We start from the raw sequence: 21,138 nt of genomic DNA on the forward strand, positions 1-21,138 counted from the left end.
GTGGTCTAAGTGGTTACTCAGAGAAGGTATCTTAAAAGATAGTAAAGAAAGAATCAGTACAAATTGGATTCTGAATGGAATGTGAAGTGAGGGAGAAGAAAAAGTCCTGATAGTCTTTTTTCAGTAAACATTTATTAAATACACAGAGCTGTAAGCTGGAAATCCAGGAAGATATGGGTGCCAATGAAATTAATAATAAAACAAAACAAAAGAGATGGTCAGTGTAAAGAATAAGAGTAGGCAATAATGAGTTCCCTTTGTAATTGCTCAGATTTCAATTTTTATGAGAAATCCAGAATAAGAAGCCTAGATCCATTTGACTGGAGAATAGGTACAAGTCTGGATTTAGAGAGCACCATTTGAGAATACTTGGCAAAAGAATGGCAGTTCAATCCCTGAGAATGGATGGGCTTTCTGTGGAAATATTAAAAGAGAACAATAAATTAGGCATGGAGAGAGCATCACAAAATCATAGCTCTGTAAGGATCATTTTTAAATGTCATCCAATCATTCATGTGTCCTTGGGCAGAACTGCACTTAAATAAAAACTCCAAAGGTCATTATCTTTCATCTTCTTAAAAATCTCCACCCAAAAGGCATTCTTAAAAATCTCTCTGCAAAATATGTTCCAAATGCTAAAGATTTCTATATTAAAACCTTTCTATATCTCAAATGTAGTTATGGAATATAAACAGCAAAATTTCTTATAGTAAATGCTATCAGATAATCATATATTAAATTATATTTTGATTTGCCAAATGAATAAGCAGAAAGACAAAAACTTTTTTCTTGGCCTCAAAAATTTATAATTCAATATATAGTATAAGCTTAGAAATAACATATTCTCTTCCAATAAATCCAAAATATCTATTTGTATTACATCAAACTAAGTACTTCTCAAACAGTGAAAAAAGGTTTCAGTATTATCATAAATGCCCTGGTGTTTTAAAATAAACAGTACCCTTTCCCATCAACTTAAATAAGACATTGTAATTCATGAAATTTAAAGTATGAAGATTTAGCTTTTTTTTTCCCCAAATTGTGATTTGTTGTTGTTATTGTTAATTCTCTTCTCAACCTTACACAATCACAAACAAGGTTAAAATAATAATAAAAATTACAGGAAAACTAAGTTCTATAAATTGTATAGCATCTTTGCAATTTAGCCTTTTGGAAGTTTCCAACCTACAAAATTAGTAAATATTTTGCAATTAGTAATCAGGAAGAAAAAGGAGAGGCAAATGTGGTTATATAGTCTTATCAAAATTATATAACTAAAACTGTTGTTTAGAAGAAATCAACATAAGTGGTAAGGTAAGGTGTATTTCAAATGAAAAGTCTCCTGCTGTAAAAATAACAGGTTTAATCTCATCAAAAAGGCCTATAGTCAAAGTTATTTCTATGAACATGAAACGAACTGAATGACTCCCCTTGGTGTACACTATAGGAAATTGTAACCCACCAATATCCTAAAACACTTACACTATGCAGATATTCTAGTAAATGTCAACATAACACAATGTATAGAAAAGAGTTAATATAGCAGGCCTGAGACTGCCTATCCTTAGAACAGCCTCCTTGCAAGATTGACTCTTGGTTGGCTTCTGGGAACTTGGCTAATAAACAGTTCCCTACAATGATATGAAACTTTCCCTAAATGATAAGCGTGGCTCATTGTGCCTAGACTGTTTGTACAAACAACATGGTTTATGTTTAATATCTGCTTTCCTTCTGAGAGTCTGGAATTTTGGTAGATGCTAGGCAAAGGATGCCTACATGACCAGCCCCCAGTAAAACCCTTGAGTGCTGAGTCTCTAATGAGCTTCACTGGTGCACAACACTTTGCATGTGTTGTCACAACTCGCTGGAGGAATTAAATGTATACTGTGTGACTCCATTGGGAGAGGACTCTTAAAGGCTTCTGTCTGGTTCTCTTTGCTAATTTTGCTTTACGTCCTTTTGCTGTAATAAATCTTAGCCATGAGTATGACTATATGCTAAATCTTATGAGTCCTTCCAATAAATCATCAAACCTGGGGGTGGTCTTATGGACCCATGACAAAGATAGTTTGAGACTGATTTTTAAACTTCAATTACCTAGATTTATACATTAAAGATGTTTATCATATTTGCAGATGGCAACAGCTTAATGAATATACTGGAAGATACAATGAAGTTTCAAAGGCTGGAACAACTGAGCCAACTCTAACAAGATGAAATTTAAGGGAGCTAAAGATAATGTTTAAAATTGTGTTTAAAAAAAACACAAACTATTGTACATGAAGGGAGAAGGAAGACATAAGTAAGCACGTGTGAAAAAGAGTTAGAGTTTATTGAAAATAAACTCAATATGTTAAATGGTAAAGTATAACTACCAAAGATATCTAATTTACTTCTGCACTGAATAAACAGCAGTATGGTACATAAACCAAGAGAAAATGATAACCCCATTCTCCTCTGTTACTGGTCATATCACATGCAGAACATCATATTCTACTCTGAGCACCATTTAAAGAAGGACATATCAGAACACATTCATGGAAAAGCTGGTGATGAGCTTTATAAACCATATTTTGCCAGGAATGGTTCAAGACTAAGAGAAGACTAGAGATAGAAACAATGGTTCTACTAACATATACGGAAGGTTCTTCGGTCAAATAGAAATTTTAATTTTTTCTCTATAATCACATGGTAAGAAGTGAGAAAGACATTCATTTCAGCTGAATATAAATAAAAATTATCCAAAATCCAAAGTTATCCTAAAGTGCATTCACCCTCCTCTAAAACACATATTCAAAGCCTACAAGTTCACTGGTTGCAGTTTTTGGAAGGAAGAATTCAATTAAGAGTGGACAGCTATATTAAATGATGCCTATCTTCAATAATGTTTCAATTCTTCTAATATACTCTTTTCCATAGCTTCCCCATTTATACTCCACTAGAAAAGGAGAGGGGAAAAGGATGTTGAAGTAATCTTCAATCCAACCACACCCTCAACTGAGTTGGGGGGTACGGGAGAAAGACCCAAAAATACAGTTACTCCAGACAATTAAATTTGATTCAACTCAGCAAATAAATGACTTACAATATAGAGAGCACTTTACACTCAGCTTGACAAATAACTGAGTAGCAACTATATACAAAGCAATAACTGAGTAGCAACTATATACTGAGTCAAACTGTATGAAGATGTTTTAAGATTATTTCTACATATTGACAATTGCTTTCCATAAGGAGTGAGCCAGTTTATCTTCACACTAACAACTATCAAACTATGTTGTTTCACCACAAACTTGCCAGCAGCAATTCTACATTAACAAGTAAATTATGGGAATTGATTTTCACTTTTCCCCTCCTAGCTGCTGTAAGAGATTGCTTTGTTAATGTGGTTCTTTGTGGTATTTTTCTTCCTTGCACTGAAAAAAAAATAAATAAATAACTAGGATTATGAGGAACCAGAGAGATGTAAAAGACACAATGAGGAGAAAAGGTGCAGACTTACAAGCATCCCCTGCTCCTTAGACATCCACACCAGCTGTGACTTCTTCAAAGTGGTAAAGCCACTCACTTGCCATAGCTCCAGGCATCACTGTGGGAACTATACCCACGGTTCTGCAGTTAGGGAAATCGGAAGTATAAAAATCAGGCCTAGGGTCTCCAGTCCTTAACAGCTGAAGTCTTGATGTCCACATACACTCCAAGGACACAGGCCTCAAAAGTCTCCACTTAGGAAAAGATCCTTCTCTATCTTGAGAGGCCAGTTGGGATATCACTGCTATAACAGAGATAGAAGAATACAATGGAAAATATTCTAAGTCATTTTCAAACTGCAGTATATAGGTGGCTGTGTGGCACACATAACATACAATGAAAGAGGCAATTCCAAAGATAGCATTAAGAATGAGAGAAGAGTGCTGACAGAATTCAATGTTCTTAAATAATGCATGGTCTTAACAAAGCAGCAGCACAGAGTAAATGGTGGGCTAATAAAAGTGAGAAGATGATCTGAGCTCAAAGACTTTTGAAATAAAGAATTTGGGCACCTTGGTCTAAATGAGGCTCAGCAGACTCATCCTAGTTATTTATTTATTTTTTTTCAGTGCAAGGAAGAAAAATACCACAAAGAACCACATTAACAAAGCAATCTCTTACAGCAGCTAGGAGGGGAAAAGTGAAAATCAATTCCCATAATTTACTTGTTAATGTAGAATTGCTGCTGGCAAGTTTGTGGTGAAACAACATAGTTTGATAGTTGTTAGTGTGAAGATAAACTGGCTCACTCCTTATGGAAAGCAATTGTCAATATGTAGAAATAATCTTAAAACATCTTCATACAGTTTGACTCAGTATTTCTCTTTCTTAAAAACTGTAAGAAAATAATATTCAATAAAAACAAAGTTTTATTTATAAAGATGTTCATAAAAAGTATGCAATAACATGGAAAAATGCTTAACATATAAATAACTTCATTTAAAAATCCTTTAAAAGAAAAAGTCCTAGTTCATAGTGGAAAATGGAAGAAAAAGCAAAATGAAGAACTGTTATATCTAATTAATATGGGTTAATGAAATTATAGGTGTTTTATTCTCTTTTCTATCCTTTTAAATATTCCCTATATTTCCTTAAGGAGCACTATTTCTTTAAAAATTAAAAATAGGGGCCAGCCGTGTGGCTTAGCGGTTAAGTGTGCACGCTCTGCTACTGGCGGCCCGGGTTCAGATCCCAGGAGCGCACCGACGCACTGCTTCACCAGCCATGCTGAGGCGGCGTCCCACATACAGCAACTAGAAGGATGTGCAACTATGACATACAACTATCTACTGGCGCTTTGGGGAGAAAAAGGGAAAAAAAGGAGGAAGATTGGCAATAGATGTTAGCTCAGGGCTGGTCTTCCTCAGCAAAAAGAGGATTGGCAAGGATGTTAGCTCAGGGCTGAGCTTCCTCTCACACACACACACACACACACACACACACACACACAAAATTAAAAACAAAAACAACTAAAATCTTGATTGAAGCTGAAAAAGGGGGAAATTAGTTATGTAGAAGGAATGAGAATTAGGAGAGGCAGAATTTAGAGATAAGTTTACAACGATTAGCTATGACTTGTCCTTTATAGAGTTGTCTGAAATTAAAAGGTGCTAATTATAGAAGGGCAAGTTGGTGGACATGTGAAGAGGTAGAGACAATAACTTAACACTCAAATCATCTCTATAAGAAATTCTTGAGGTCTTCTCTTAACACCCTCCAGTTCATTGACTGTGCTTGCAGGAAGATCTAATGATCCCCTGAGATCTTTCATTTAAAATCAAACAAATGGAAACCTGACAATTTACTATTTTTTAATGTTCAGCTTTACATGAAATTATTCTGCTCATTTATTTAGAGAAAATATATGATAAAAAAATTATTAAGGTGTTCAGCAGACTACATGGGTTCAAATGACGGCTCTCCTACCCAAGTGACTTGGAACATTCCTCACGCACAGAAAACATATATAAGTGTTTGCTTTTATTCTAATGAACCAAATGAAGCATTTTCAATATAAATGTCAAGATCATTTATTCATTTTCTCTCCCATTTGACTAAACTTGAGGAAAACCAAAACTTTCTGAGAGATTAGTTTAAAACATGATTAGTTGACAACATCAAAAACCATAAAAATTCCATGATTTCTATTAACCTTCTTTATAGTGTTGGTGTTCCCCCACTCCCAAACTTCAATAAATGTATTTTAATATAGTTTTCTTAAATGACTATAAGAGAATTTCCTTTTAATAATATTAAAATTCACATAACGTCTATTGGTACCAAAAAGGCATTTTTCCCTCTTCAAAAAAAAAGATTCTTTTTGCTGCAATAAATCTTAGCCACGAGTGCAACTATATCCATTTATTTTCAAATTTATAAATTACCAAGAGCCTACTAATAATGTTATACATCAATGCAGAATTATAAATTCTCTTAAGTCATATATATTTTAGAGTTGCGTACAAGGTTGGCTCCTATACAGCTATATCGTCTGTTGTTCAGGCTTCTGTTTTACTAATTATTAAAGTATTACAAAATACTTTACAAATAAGTATTCGTATTACAAAATAAGGTCTGCTTATTTATAAGCAAATCAATTCTTTCAGACTATAAGATTACCACCTGTTGAAGGAAAATTTAACAAATGCTTTTGATGTTTGAAGATTGCATCCAATGTTAAGTATTATTGATTTCATACTTAAAGGTAAAATAAAGAATGATTATACTACATTAGCAGTTGAATAAAAAGACCAGAAAGACATTTTATACACAAAGAACTTGAGCCAAATAGGAAAAGATATAAATATAATAAGTACATAGATTCACTATAAAAGATAAGAATTAATTAATTAGAAAGAATAGGTCTGTGCTTCATTTAGAGTGAGGTATTCAGTTGACAGACCACTGGAATCATACAGGAGGAATTCAACATCTAGGGTTTTACCCATATGCCAGAAGTTTTCCCGATGCCTGGATGAATCAGGTTGAAATTAGCAATCACTCCCTCTTATGAGATCCTTAGCAATTATAAAAGCACAACATTCTATTATTGTGAGAACCATATAAAAGGCATTTATAATGTCTTATGGGTCAGGAAATTTTTTTCTGAAAGGGTCAGACAGTAAATATTTTAGGTTTTGCAGGACATAAAATCTCTGTCACATCTACTTAACTTTGCCATTGTAGTATTAAAGCAACTATAAGGCAACACATAAATGAATGGGTGCAGCTTTGTTTCAACAAAACTTTATTTACAGTAATAGGAGGCAAACTTTAATTTGTCAATTCCTATCTTATACTAAGGTTATCTATATGTAGTCACTATATGCCCTAGTAGTCTATATGCTCTTGGAGAACTGAAAATCTGTTTTACTTATAAATCTCATTATCTTGCATAGAATTTAGTATAGTCCCTGACACACAATAACAACCTGATAAATACCTAAAGAACAAATGAATAAATGGTTCTACTAATCAGAAAATATCATGTCCACATCATATGATTAGCTTGACTGACAGGCAGACAAGTTAAAACCTGCCTGTCACAAAAACAGCCTTTATCAAGTGAGCATCATCTATAATCAGGTGACAAACATTAAGGAAAACAGCTCTAAGTAGTAGTGGTCCAGGATGATATCTGAGTTGGTAGAACATGTCCACATGCAGTCCCTCAAGCCACTTCCACCCATGTTAATACTCTTGCCCTAGGCTGAAAGCTTATACTTTATACCTAAACTAATGATTTTACTCTAATCAGATTTAATCCACATAAAAGAATATTTTCTTTTTAATATACTGCATTCCAAAGTTGTTGTGTATTTCTCCCCACAATGCTTTTGTACTATGTTGAACACTGAACATTTTCTTTCCTTTCATTTTAATAACTTCTCAAATATACCAAGGTATCCTCTGAGACTAAAGCATCCAAACACATGGCTAAATATTTAGGTCAATTCATCTTTTTAAACACATCAATTCCTCCAATTCTTCAATCTATTGCATTGTTCCTAAGACTCTATTGCAATCTCTCCCTCAAATTCTGGAAATTAATATGCCCCCTTGCTTGCTTCCTACAATTCTATAAGTTATTCTTCGCACTTAAAAGGGTCCAGGAGTAATACAGAACCACAATTTATACCCTGCACATAAAACACAATCAATAAATATCTACTATCTAATTTGTTGATATGGAATGCAGATATATCTGGTTAATTCAGATTTCAAAAATTTGGATTTTGCAATGATTCATCTTGCAAACCCTTTTAATGAGCACCATAAATTAATTAGTCATAAATTGTCACAGAAATTTTAAATATTTAAGAGAATAAACTTTTCAAATAACTCAGTAGAATTCATTTATATTCAACCGATGCATATACTAGAAACTAAGGAAAGGTTTCATCTAAGTATACTTATAAGGGAATCCTGTGTTAGACTAATTTTGAGTTCCTCGAATTTTTCTGTAGCCATATTATTTCATTGAAATAAAACTGAAATATATATTAAAAGAGTTTTATTTACTACATCAGTAATTCAGACTGATCTCTCTGATTCCCTGAGTATTATTTTATAGACTATACACAAAACATATATAAAGCACTGTAATCAGGAATGTCAAAACCTTTTCCATCATAGTGCTTCAGAAAAACCCATTCTATGATGACTTCAACAACATCGCAAATCCATCACATAGAACACTTAGAACATAAAGTGCATAGCTATGACATGTTTACTTTTCAAAAGTAGTTATACGAATACAGTGTGATTTTGACAATTTTTCATCCTTAAGGTTATAGTTTTTTAAATATACAGCTAATACTGTTCAATTCAGTCTGTATATCTCAATATATTCAGAAGATGACTCATGTTTTTAAAAGGAGAGGTATATTTTCATCACCCTTTATGAACAAGAAATAGTTTTAAGAAATATCAAAACAATGAGCAGTGCTGATACTGCACCTCATTAAAATTTTCCATGATCTCAAAATCTCATTTTCAACATACAGTTCATTTTAAGGCAATCTTTTCTACTTCATAAATTAAAAGATAAAATTTCACATGGAATTTTTCCTATATCAACTAGGTCTTCATTTTCTACTCAAGGAAGAAGGGTCACGTCATTACCACCAGCCGTCCATAAATACATTATTCAAGAACCTTATCACGCAAAACTATTACTATACAAGACATATGGTCAGCAGTATCTCTGTCTGGCTATACAATCTTGTTAGGGCCATTTAAAAATCTTATCTCAGATTTCTATATGTGAAATGAGATAGTGCTTACTCACAGAAGCTTTTAGAATATATCTAATTCACAATGTCAAGGGCATTATACATGTTCAAAAGTATTTTTAGCTTTTTCAAATTTGAATTTGCAGTGTTCTCTAATAATTTCTTAACTCACACTTGATAGGAAAGACAGGTACTTGTCTCCATTTTCCTCATGGTACACTGAATCATTTGAATATATCCCACATTAACAATCCAAAACTGGGACATCATGGCTAATCTCACTCCAGAATGTTACTTCAAATCCTAATGTTTTCAATAAAATGTGTACCTTTAACTATGGCAAAAGTAATTAAAAACTCTATAATAACTACAAATTGAGAATACAGGGATTTTTTCCCCCTAAGTTTGTAACACAGTAAAAGCATTAAAACAAATACACATACACACACACATACTTTTATTTGTCCCCATGCTACCACTGGATGTCCTGGACTTCAAAATCTACTAAAGTAAATCAAGATATAGTCCTCTAATAAATTTTAATAGTTTGTTCAATTATAAGTGTTAAATCACATTTAGAAACAGAGAAAGCAAGGCTGATATGTGAAGCTGATGATGGAAACAACAGAAGTCATCACAAGACCCATTTAGTAACATTACATTCTAAATATAAATCTTTAAGATGTATATTTCCATATTTATTTCCAAATAAATATACCTAGAAATCTAGTAATGTTTTAAGATCTTCGACGTAATAAGTTTTAAAAAAAAAATTGCCTTGGGGCAATGAAAGTAGGGAGTGAGATGAAACTAATCCTTGGGATATCAAGTTTTTCCTCAAAATCTATTTGAAGAGAGGAAAAAATTCAATGTATATCTACCTGCAATTTTTAATTTCAATACAAATTACATTTTAAAGTCTAACTTATGGCAAGAAGAACATTTCACAAAAATCTATGCACTATACAGAAGTTGTTTTCTTAGAAACAAAAATCTATGCTCTATTTTGAAACTTCAAGCACTTCTAAAAACTGAATTTTGAATCATCTTTTCCTTGCCAAAATAATAAATATAAGAAAAATCCAAAGAAAAATTTAACGTGTTAAAATATTAACATGAAGATTTTCAGGATTTTTTTACCTGCTTCCTCACAAATTATCTTTTAATCTTCTCCAAATCTATCATTTATAATATCAATTTTACCAATTTAGCATTTTTAATTATAAAATTCCTGAAAGAGTAAATGGAATAACTGTGAAGAGGGTATTAGTGTAAAATGTCTGATCTAGTAATACCTATTTTAAACTTCAAATTCTATTAGGAACATAAGTAAATGTTTTAAAATTGTATTTTACAGAGACAATATACATGAACACTTGTTTGTATCAGGCATAACCTCAGACAAATGCACTGGTCATCTCTTGCTACAGTCAGCACTGCCCTCAAATATACATTTTGAATTTTAAAAAACAGGCTACATAACTTGTACCTGATTTTTTTTTGTGGGCCTCCCAAATAAAATAATGCCACTACTTTGAATTTATAAGTATATCTGAGAATTTTTAACTGGCATCAACCTTATTTACACTTGCTTAAGGAAAAAATATAAAATAAAATTGGAGTCAAATTTTTAAAGTCAAAGATAAATGTGATTTCTCTTGCATAAAGTAGCATTTTAGAATTTTAGCAAATATTTCCATTCAATAAATTCTACCATTATGTGCTATGTTTCTTGATATTTATCACCTACAAATTTTAGAAATTGAGAATCTCAAAAACTAATCTGGCCCCATTTACGATAGTGACGGTACTGATATGCCTTTCATGTTAAATGTCTATCAGACATAATAGATTCCTGCTGAATTTATTACTCTGATTTTCTTCACCTTCATGGGGAATCATATATAAAAATTAAAAAAGTTACCATTAAAAAGTTATATATATAATCTTTGGAAATGAGGGACTGAAAGCAGAATCTTGCCTATATATGAAATGCAGTTAACACACCAGTTGGACCCTATTTCCCTAATGCAGGGTCATTCTTCTCTTATTTAAAGATGTGAAAAATGCTAAAAGGTGCCATCAATGGTGAGTTAAAAAACCCTAGAGTGATTAAGATCCATTTCAGATTCAGCAAATAACACTTCAAACTGATTGCGCTGAAGCAAAAATAAGTGAAGAACATCTAAGATAGTAAGTAGAAGGGCACCAAATTTCTCTGAAAAATTTACCTGAAGTAACAAATATTACAGAAATCATAAAACTATATAAACTATCTTCAAAAGAAAATAGTATTGAGACAAAATTAGATAATGTTACTTGTAGAATCAACAAAAACTGTTTTGTGAAATGTCCAAATATTTTTTAAATAGCATTTTTAATAAAACAATTTTCTTTTCCCAATTATAAAAGAAGTAAATGCTTACTGTAAAAAACTTTTTTAAAATAGACCAATAAAGACAAAAAAACCTAATCACATCACTTTTAATATTTTAAAAGACAACCACTTTTACTATTAAACAAAGTTATGAATATGGTAAATTATACAGCAAAACTAGCACTGGATAAAACTTTCATTTACAAGAAACCCTGAAAAGGGAATCTACTTTTTTATTTTCTAATCATTTTGTTTTCCTCAACATCTATACTTTTGATTGTAGAGTAGGCTACTTTCTACTTCCTTCTTAATCTTAAAGTTTTGCTCAGGGAAAAGAGCAACTGTCGGAACCTACACATCAGAATGTAGCATCGACTCAGCAACATAAGCTCCTGTGCACTGTGATGGTCCTACCTGAACACGGGTGATGCTATCTATGCTCAGCATGTTAGATTAGCAAATTCCCCACGTCTTAATCTTCTTTATCAGTTTATCACATACTTGTATCTTTTTCACATCTAATGATTAGCTTCCAGGGTGGGGGAGACAAAGGGAAGACCTTTAAGGCAACAACTTCATTTATTTCTAAACTCATGTAATTAATGACATATGTAGAGCAAATCTGCTTATTAATCTTTGTTTCTTCCAGGTAACATTTTTATGACAAAATATCTTAAATTCCATTTTAGTAAATAAGGAAAACTATGATGCAAAGACAACTGGCAAGACATTCCAGAACAATCCTTTCTTACTATTGCCAACCTGATGAAAGAAAAATGTTTAAGCATATTTATGTTACAAATTTTGCTATTATGTTACTAACAAAGTAAGGAGGTAGGTTAATCTCAGAATCATCCCCGTCTCATCCCAACCCCTGCTTGCTGGATATCTTTAATCTCAATGTCTTCGTGAATAATTATTCCTGGGAAATCAACTTTCAGAAATTATGAAAGTTTTCTATATGCAAAAACATCCGAGCTTAAGCCAAAATCTGAGTTTAAACAGATTTGAAAAAAAATGCTATCTTAGCATTTTGGCAAAAAAATACTCAATGGATTAATTCTGTTATAAAATATAATTTTCTTAAATTGGAATCAGTGATCTTTAAATTGTGATGGCAATAACCATAACAGCAACAAAAATAATAACACAGCAGCTACCACATTCTGAACACTTTCTATGTGCCAGGAGCCATATTGAGCACATAGACTACATTATCTCATTCAGTCCTCAAATCCACCCTAACAGGAAGGTACAAATCTCTGGATTTTACTGACGAGAAATCTGAGGACTTGGAACATTCAGTATCTTATCTAGGGCCAAACAGCTTATGAGGGTCAGGATTTCAGTCCAGGTTTCACGCACTAGTAGGTTATAAAGCCTTCCAACGCTATATAACTTTAGAGACAACTCTACAGACAATAGAACCTGCAGTAACAGACTACAGCATTCTTGTTTGGCTGTCATTTATACCCAAATGGGATAATTACCACAGAATAAAATATAATAATAAGAATAATGGTTATGCTTTCTATTCTTAAAACATATTAACCTAAAAAAAAGAGTAGTTTCAAAATAAGTGTTATCTTACTATATGAACACATATTAAAATATGTCAAAGGGAAATTAAGTGGCTTGCCCTAGAGTTGCACATGAAACATTATAATAAATGAAGAATCTAAACCTAGAACTAAGTTTAGGCTCCCCTTTCAGCCTACGATAAAGCTTTTTCCTTCTCCACTCTTCTCTTTAAAAAATTTTTTTTCAAAAAGAAATTTACAGAGATTTGAAAAAACCATTCAATGAAAACTTAACAAAAATGAACAAAAGTAATGTCAAGGAGATGCCATGCCCCAGGGTTTCAGTTTGATTACAGACTAAACTGGCAAGTTTGGGCTTATCAGATTGCTGTTTTAATAAGAAATTTGTAAGATCAAGGAAAAGATACCACAAGATAAGGAAAGAACTGAAGCAAAGATTTAGGTGATAAAAAAGAAAACTAACAGAAATTTCTAGGGAAAAGGTACAGACAGAGGTACAAAGATCTGAAGACTTTTGGGGGCAAAAAAAGCAGTAAAATAGCACCGTGGTTAAAGGCACAGGCTTTGGCTCCAGCACAACTGAGTGTGCATGAACCTCTGCCATTGACTCATTGAGTGACCGTGGATAAATCACTTGTCTTTAGTTTCTTCATCTCTAGGATGGGGATAAGAACAGTACCTATCTCAAAGGTTGTAGTGAGGATTAAATGTTATAATATATGTAAAACTTAACACAGTGCCTGGCACATAATTGTGGTTATTAATTATCACGAGGAAAAGCCAGAAGAGGAAAACGCAATGAATACAGCCTCAGGTTTTCTGTGCAGAAGATCTACTGAGTCTTTTCTAACTATATCTACACACCACACTAAAGGAATCAAAATCTGATTCTCAAATAATACACATAACATTGAAGCTTCTGTTTATGACAACTGAAAAGGTAGCAATATTATGCTTCCTTGTACTTTATCTTCCTTGAACTGGTCTGAACTTGCAAGTTCAGACTTTCAACTTATCAAAACTTTCAGCATTTCAACTTATCCAAGATGCCACAGCAAACAAGGGACAAGAATAACTATAAACAACCCAAACCACAGAAATGTGAAACAAATTTTGATTCCCCAATAAACTCTTGTTCTAAGTAAGCGTTTTATTAAACTGAAGCAAAGTCTGATTTTGATGTATAGAATACTATTTTATTCTTTATTTTAAACCTTTCTTACATGTTTAAAAATATACATGAGTTCAGAGCAACCTCAATAAAATGATGACATTTCTACTAAAGTACCTCTGAAGTCAAACCACCAGTGTGCAAACATGGTTGGCTTCCAATCTGAAGAGTCATAGGCACATTTCATTAAATGCATTTCATAAAACAAAGAAATCAAAAATGCTGAGAAAAATACTCATTTTATATAAATTTTAAAATATCTATCAGGCAGGAAACTTATGGTAAAAAAAAAGTAAGATTTAGATGTTTTACCACTCACACCTGCTTCACTACTAATTCCTCAAATGCCATTTTGCTACATTTAAACCTCTGAAAATTTATTACACAATTCCATGTAGCACACTAAAAAATAAGTTTATTTAATCTCTGAATATGAAAACAGATCATTACAAAAGAAAATACTGACGGCTCCTAACTGTATTTGATAATTAAGTATATTCTCAGCAGCACTAAGAATGCAGCTTGGTCTAATATAAATATCTAAATAACAGCCACACAAAAGCATTTTTCTCTTAAAAGAAGTTTTTGTAGTTTTTCCCCAATGTTGATGACTTAAGCAACATTAATCTATATATTGTGCTAAGAAAACATTAGGCACAGATCACAGAATATAATTTATATTTTCTTTGTTGTAAAAAATATAGTATGTGCAAATGCATATCACACAAACGATTAGTGAACACAACAGTAAGCTTTGTAGACCTAACACAAAAAGGTTAATATTTTACTCAAAAAAAAAAAATGGACGCACCAAGCAGCTTTAAGATCTATACCTCATTTCTGGGTGAGTACTCTGCATCTGCATTAGAATTGTTTGTGGATTTTCTCAAAGAAAAACAAAGCTATACTATAGCAAAAAAGATACCACTTTGGGCAGATGAACTAATTTAAAAGGAGCCAGATAAAAATGTTTCCAAAAGCAATTAAAAACACTTAACACAATATCTCAAACAGGCTATAGATTGCTTTGTTGCAAGGAATAAATTAACATTACAATTGCTTTATTTAGTAGATTCTTTCATTAGCTAAGACACTTCTGGATTAAGGTACCAAAGGATGCAGATCAAGAAAAATGGAGAGAAAAAAATAGCACACTGTTAGGAAGAGGAGGAAGCCAAGAAAAATTTTACCCAGAATAAACAAAAATACTGTTTCTTTTTGTTCATAGCAGAAAATTTGTGCCACAGATATTATAAAAACACAAGCAAATGGGTTGTGTGGCAGGTGATAAAATACAACGCTTACTATGCATTCTCCATGGAGAGACCACTTAGAGATTATAGATTAGTGTGTTTAAAAGAACACTTTGATGCAAAAGATTATACTTTGCTACATATATAATATGTAGCATTTTTCTATGAAGGGCAATTTATGTAAGTAATTTCTACAAACACTGAGAGAGGGAGCGAGACAGACAGACAGACAGACAGAATGAGAGCCAGCGAGAGAGGACAGAGTTCCATCAGAGACAGAGACGCCGAGGGGCTTTGCTCAGTTCCTGTGGAAGATCTGAGATACTTTTTTCATTCTCAGTGCTTAATTTTTCCTATTACTGCACATTTATACTCACATACTATAATTATCTCACAAGACTGCCCTCTATACATCCTTTTCTTTAGCCTTTTTCTCCATGAAAAAAGAAAAAAAGAAACCATTAGTCCCTTCACCCCATAGTCAACTATTCAAGTAAATATTTCTCTAGTGGCAAATTTCCAGATGAATCAAGAATACAATCCAAAACCACTGTCACATTACATTTGATTTACTGTGTAGTTCTCTTCAAATGGAGCAGGAATTAGCCCGTTTCCTAGGTTTAGGGTCTCGTGCTTCCTGATCCTTCACACACATACAAGATGTGCACATTGTCTCGGACAGTCTTCGGAGGCCTAGCCGGAAAACACTGTTGGAAAGGCTGTATATTACACAGTTACAAAAACTATTACTTATAGCAAGCCAGGTTGTCAGGAAGGACAGTGTTGGATTGTCCAAGACCCGGGAGCTTTCTAGAAGAAAGTAAATGATATAGGGGAGCCACAGCATGTAAAACACACTAGTTATCCGAAACAAAACCATGGCGTAGCGACGGTCAGGGCTATGCCCAGTCTCTCCAGAGGCATCCACCTCGTGCCTAGGGAATCGGGCCCTCCGATCATTTATTTCTTTGGTGTGCTGCCGGCAAATTTTGAAAATGTGGAAGTAAGTGAAGCAGACAACAAAGGCAGCAGGAGCATATAGTAAACAAACAATAAAGCCAGTAAAATAGGCACTGGTGAGCCAGGAGGTGGCACACCATTCAAAAATGTCACCGTGGTAACCAGGTTTCCCCCATCCCAAAAAGGAAGGCAAGAATATTAGGCAAGAGTAGATCCAGATCAAAATAATGCAAACTCTCAGGCGACAAGGGGTGACCAGTTGATTGTAGGAAAGAGGCTTGGTTATTGCAAGATAGCGATCCAAACTAATGCAAGCAAGACATGCCATAGAAACACTTTTTAGAACTGAGATGATGTATCCAAAAACCTGGCAAGTCAATGACTCATGGATACCTGTGGAGTAGTGGAGAAGTGAAAGAGTAGGAACCAAGCAGCTAACTCCAACGAAAAGATCAGCATATGCCATTGTCTGAATGAAATAGCTGGTAGTATAATGGTGCAAGAGTGGAGCACAATGAAAGACAAAGATGACTGTTAAATTCCCAGCAATGATTAGAAATGTCAGCAAGACAATAACAACTGTCTCAAAGACGCAGACATCCACCGCACCGTAGTGGCCAAATCCAAGTGGGCAGGAGTGACGTTCGGACGCATTCACAATGCCACTGCTCATGTTCAGGATCCTCCATTCAATCCACCTGGATTCATTCATGGCTTGGAATTAAGGGAACCTGCAGCCTTGGCTACAGCAAGCAGGTGCGCTGCCCAGCATCTGTTAAACTCTGCATATGAGTGTCTCACGATCAGCTTCGGTAGACAGTGGCAGTGCTTCTGTCACAGCTGAGCATCCCCGAGAGTGCTCAAGTGTCTTCATCAGCCTCAGTGCAGTAGTGACACACCTCAGCTTTGGTGGGGAAGGGAGGGGAATAAGCTAGAAAGGAGGTGAAAAAAGGTCACTGATTAGCTTCCTCTGGTGCTCTCAAACAAGCTTTTGCAGACACAAGGCACTTCTGGAGAAAATGGATTTCTGATTACCTTGCACTATGAAAAATTAAATTTGTAAAAAGAAAAAAAATCAATTGCCAAGGAAAGAAAAGCTTTTGTGGGCTGTTTGTTCTCTTCAGAAAGGTAGTTTCTTAGGGATCAACTAGAAAGAATAAGAAAAGATAAAGTCTTAAATTGTCTCAGGCTTCCTGTTTCATCTATCCTGAGAAGTTGATTCATATTTTAGAATTTAAATAATTAAGATCTCAGATTTGGTTGGAAAGCTAAGAAAAAGTTCATTGTGGCAAAGAGTGTCTTTGGACTCAGTTTAGGGTTTGATGCTGGTGGGAAAACTTTATGATCCATTTCTGTAGACAGGTAAGAACCCCCCACCCCAACAAGGTTAATTCCAAAATACATCTCTATTTGGGCGCAAAGGAGCAGAATACAGGTAAGAGACTCCAGATTGCCCTATAACTCTCGGGAGGAAAAAAGCATACTTCTCATGGGAAAGACAACATGCAATGGTTAACACCTGACAAAATATGATAAACTTCTGAAGTTTTAATTCTGCGTGCATTTTTTAAGCATTCAGATGCAAACAGTTTTAGTCTATTATAGTTACTGATGCTACCATCAGCAATGTAATCTATACTTCTTCCTTTTAAAAAGGAAATCTATTTTGCTATTAATTTTGGCATCAGTAACTGAAAATAACTTTCATTAACTGATACACCACTTTCCTTATAATGGAGCATGATCATAAAATATACAGCTCAAAATTATTTCTCACTTTTGTAAGCACACCTATATCTCACACATATATGTTAATACATATGAAATTCAGACAATAACAGCAACTTTTCTATATACTCTGAGCCTATTTGACTACAAATGTTGCCATTATTTATTACTTAAGTATTTCTAGTAGGCTTCATAGTCTATGCTTCTGTATCTTTTCTATTTTCATTAGATGATTAACATATTAAATCATTCTTCGACTAAATCTTATGAAAGTGGAAAATTACCTTGTTTGCTATATTTACAGTTATATAGCAGCCACATGTTAAGAAAATGACTCTTCTCTTTCTGTATTCTATTTTGAGCAAGTACTCAATTAATACAGGGGCCATTAGGTAGATTATAAGATGGTCTTGTTTTAAAATACCTCTAAAGCATCAAGATGAGTTTAAATCCTAGAGTTTGAAATACTGAAAGGCTGGCAAGATAGAATCCATCCAAAAGGCTTCCAAGGTCATTCTGATATCAGGTTAACATTTGTCACAAGTCTTTTTTAAAGTACAGGCATTTCAGAGAGTCTCTTGTCAGTCTTTGTTGTCATATCTTTTGAAGAAATACCATGCACTAGAAATAAAAACACTTCCTTCAGGAACAATGCAGCAGCTTAATAAAAAGCATTCTTCTGAAAGTTATTTTCTCACGCACTACCAAGTCATTCAAGGAAGTCTTTCTTCTTTTATAATAGCCACAGGATAGTCCTTGTACATTCCTAGTTTCACTTGTCACAAAATAGTTCTCTTGTTATAGGAATAAGGCAATGCTTCTCACCTACATTCACTCTTATCAGCTGCTAGGCTGGGCTGCTTGATTCAGAAGTCCAATTTACTGCGATGGATGCTGTCGGTATATTCTTCACAGTCTCTCAGTATCACTGCCTCCACCTGAGCCGGAGCCCTGCTCCTCCTCCTCATCCTGAGCTGATGCAGAAGAACTTACCATCAGAAAGGTGACTCGGTCCTCCTGCCCCAATCAACAGCACAGCCAATGGCTACTGCAGCTGAAACTGTCACTAGGTAACAGTTGCCAGGCACATGCAGGCTTATAGACTTACTCGGCAAGCTCCGGTCAAGACTGACAAAAGAAGACAACAGAACTGACCAATCGTTATAACATGCTAACAGCATGTATGAATTTCCAAAGGTATTTTCCTTATAGCATTTGTAAAGATTATTTCCCATGGACAGGACAGGAAAAAAAAAAACTGGGATACATCTTTAAACCCTATAGAGAAACTACCACAAGGTACTATGACACTAAAAAGTCAGCAGTAATCTAATGCTCACGGCAGGAAAAACTTATTAATTATTAAAAATCAGCTAAGTCTTTATGAACTTCATGAACTCAATTTTTACTCTCTAAAATATAATTATATTTTGATTAATAGAAGTTAACTCATTTAATAATCTCTCCAGTCCCTGCCACATCCACACTAAATTGCTGAATTTAACCGTACAAACAAAGCATTGGAACTAACACCTCTACAGTAAAACCTATTGGGGGAAATGTTTAAGGTCAGATACGCCCTCAGAAGAGTAGACATTAGAAATAAATAGAATGATGGTTTACTCCACTTTTTATCCTAATATGAAAAAGAGTTACAGAACTTTGTCATACAGTGCTTGAGCTACCCATACCCAAGTTAGAAGAATGCAAATTAAGTTCATTTGTTTCATGGAGGTTAAAAACATTTCCATTTATTTTCACTTACTATAGACAAACATTCACTATTTTAAGCCTATTTCTATGGGGTCAGCATTTTTCTTAAAAGTGACTTAGAACTAATTTACAAATTATTTCAGAATTAAATCAGGGCTGGCCCAGCGACATAGTGGTTAAGTTCGTGTGCTCTGCTTCAGCGGCCCAGAGTTCGCAGGTTTGGATCCTGGGCACAGACCTACACACCACTTATCAAGTCATGCTGTGGCACGTGTCGCACACATAAAGTAGAGGAAGATGGGCACAGATGTTAGCCCAGGGCCAATCTTCCTCAGCAAAAAGAGGAGGATTGGCAACAGATGATAGCTCAGGGCTAATCTTCCTCACCAAAAAAAAATAAGAAGAAGAAGAATTAAATCAGAAAATTAAGATGAAAATAGAAGATAACTAACATTTGTTGAGCAAATTCTATGTGCCAAGCATTTTGCTATGTGCTTCATATATTTTCTCTCTATAATAATCTTAAATCTACATGCAGTAAGTACCCACCATTATCATTTTCCAAAGGAAGAAAGTGGGTACTAGAGAAGGTTAAGTATAACTTGCCTACTATTACAGAGTCATGAAACTAGGATTAAAACAGGTCAAAATTGTCGTTCTTAACACCATGTTGATGAACCTCTCCCTCCTTCCCTCCCCTTTCCACTGATAGCTGCCAGTCCAGAAATGTCTAAAAAGAATTATTTTGGATTTCAAAAAATAATTTCTAAAGAATAGAAAACCTTATTCTTTCCTCTGTGTTGAACTCTATTTCAGAAAGACCATATTATTGTTAAAATCTTCAGGAATTTAGGTGAAATATAGAATGGGAAGTGGATTTCTCATTACCAGAAAAATTTATAAAATAAGGTAAAATAATCTTAGAATGAGTACAATGATGAGGTTTGAAAGTAAATGTTTAAATATAGTACAAAAAGGCTAGAAAGTCCTATTTCACAGGGATGCAACCTGACTTTTAGGGATAACTAAAAGAACTAAAATCAAACAAGATTGGCTTTAGCTAACACTGTCCTTTATAATAATAATAAATATTCAAAATAAAAATTTCATTTGATAAATATACAGGTCCCATATTCCATACAAAAGACTTAAATAGGAAGCTTTACTACAAAACCATTGAAAAATACACCATCAATTATTAAAGCTAGTTCAAGTCACCAAAATCTAAACAAATCATTTTAAAAATATAGACTTCACATATTTTTTAAATAGTTCTGAATTGTAATATTTCTAAAATCAGAGAAATGGCAAAAAAATCTCATTTAGGGAAATTCAAATACTAAATCACTTTAGTTTGACACATTTATTTCCAAAAAAAACTACTGGGAGAGATTTGGGTCTAAGAATACTGTAAATAATCCATAATTGTACATGCTTCTCAATAACATGAGAGGAAAAGTTCAAGAAGTAGTGCCTTTGACCCACTAGGCTTCCTTGTTTCCTTCTACCAACTTCCACAAAAAAGTTTCAGTAGCTCTAACAAGATAATTTTATTCTTTACACAGATTGAATCTTTCTACTAGCCCTTTACTTTTCTTCCTTTCCCTCCTTTCTTCTGATCTGATTATAA

At 33.8% G+C, this 21,138-nt stretch overlaps 2 protein-coding genes across 5 annotated transcripts in view; both read right to left on the reverse strand.

The window, feature by feature from the left end:
* The window catches only part of RABGAP1L (RAB GTPase activating protein 1 like), a 689,292-nt gene that overhangs the window by 422,096 nt on the left and 246,058 nt on the right, over positions 1-21,138 (reverse strand). The window lies entirely within an intron of this gene.
* On the reverse strand, positions 12,978-17,327 carry GPR52 (G protein-coupled receptor 52). The gene has a single exon (XM_058540024.1). It carries the CDS (start codon positions 16,777-16,779, stop codon positions 15,694-15,696), a length of 1,086 nt encoding a protein of 361 aa, XP_058396007.1. The 5' UTR covers positions 16,780-17,327; the 3' UTR covers positions 12,978-15,693.

Source organism: Diceros bicornis, chromosome 4 (genome assembly GCF_020826845.1).
Source record: "Diceros bicornis minor isolate mBicDic1 chromosome 4, mDicBic1.mat.cur, whole genome shotgun sequence".
Lineage (NCBI taxonomy): Eukaryota > Metazoa > Chordata > Mammalia > Perissodactyla > Rhinocerotidae > Diceros > Diceros bicornis.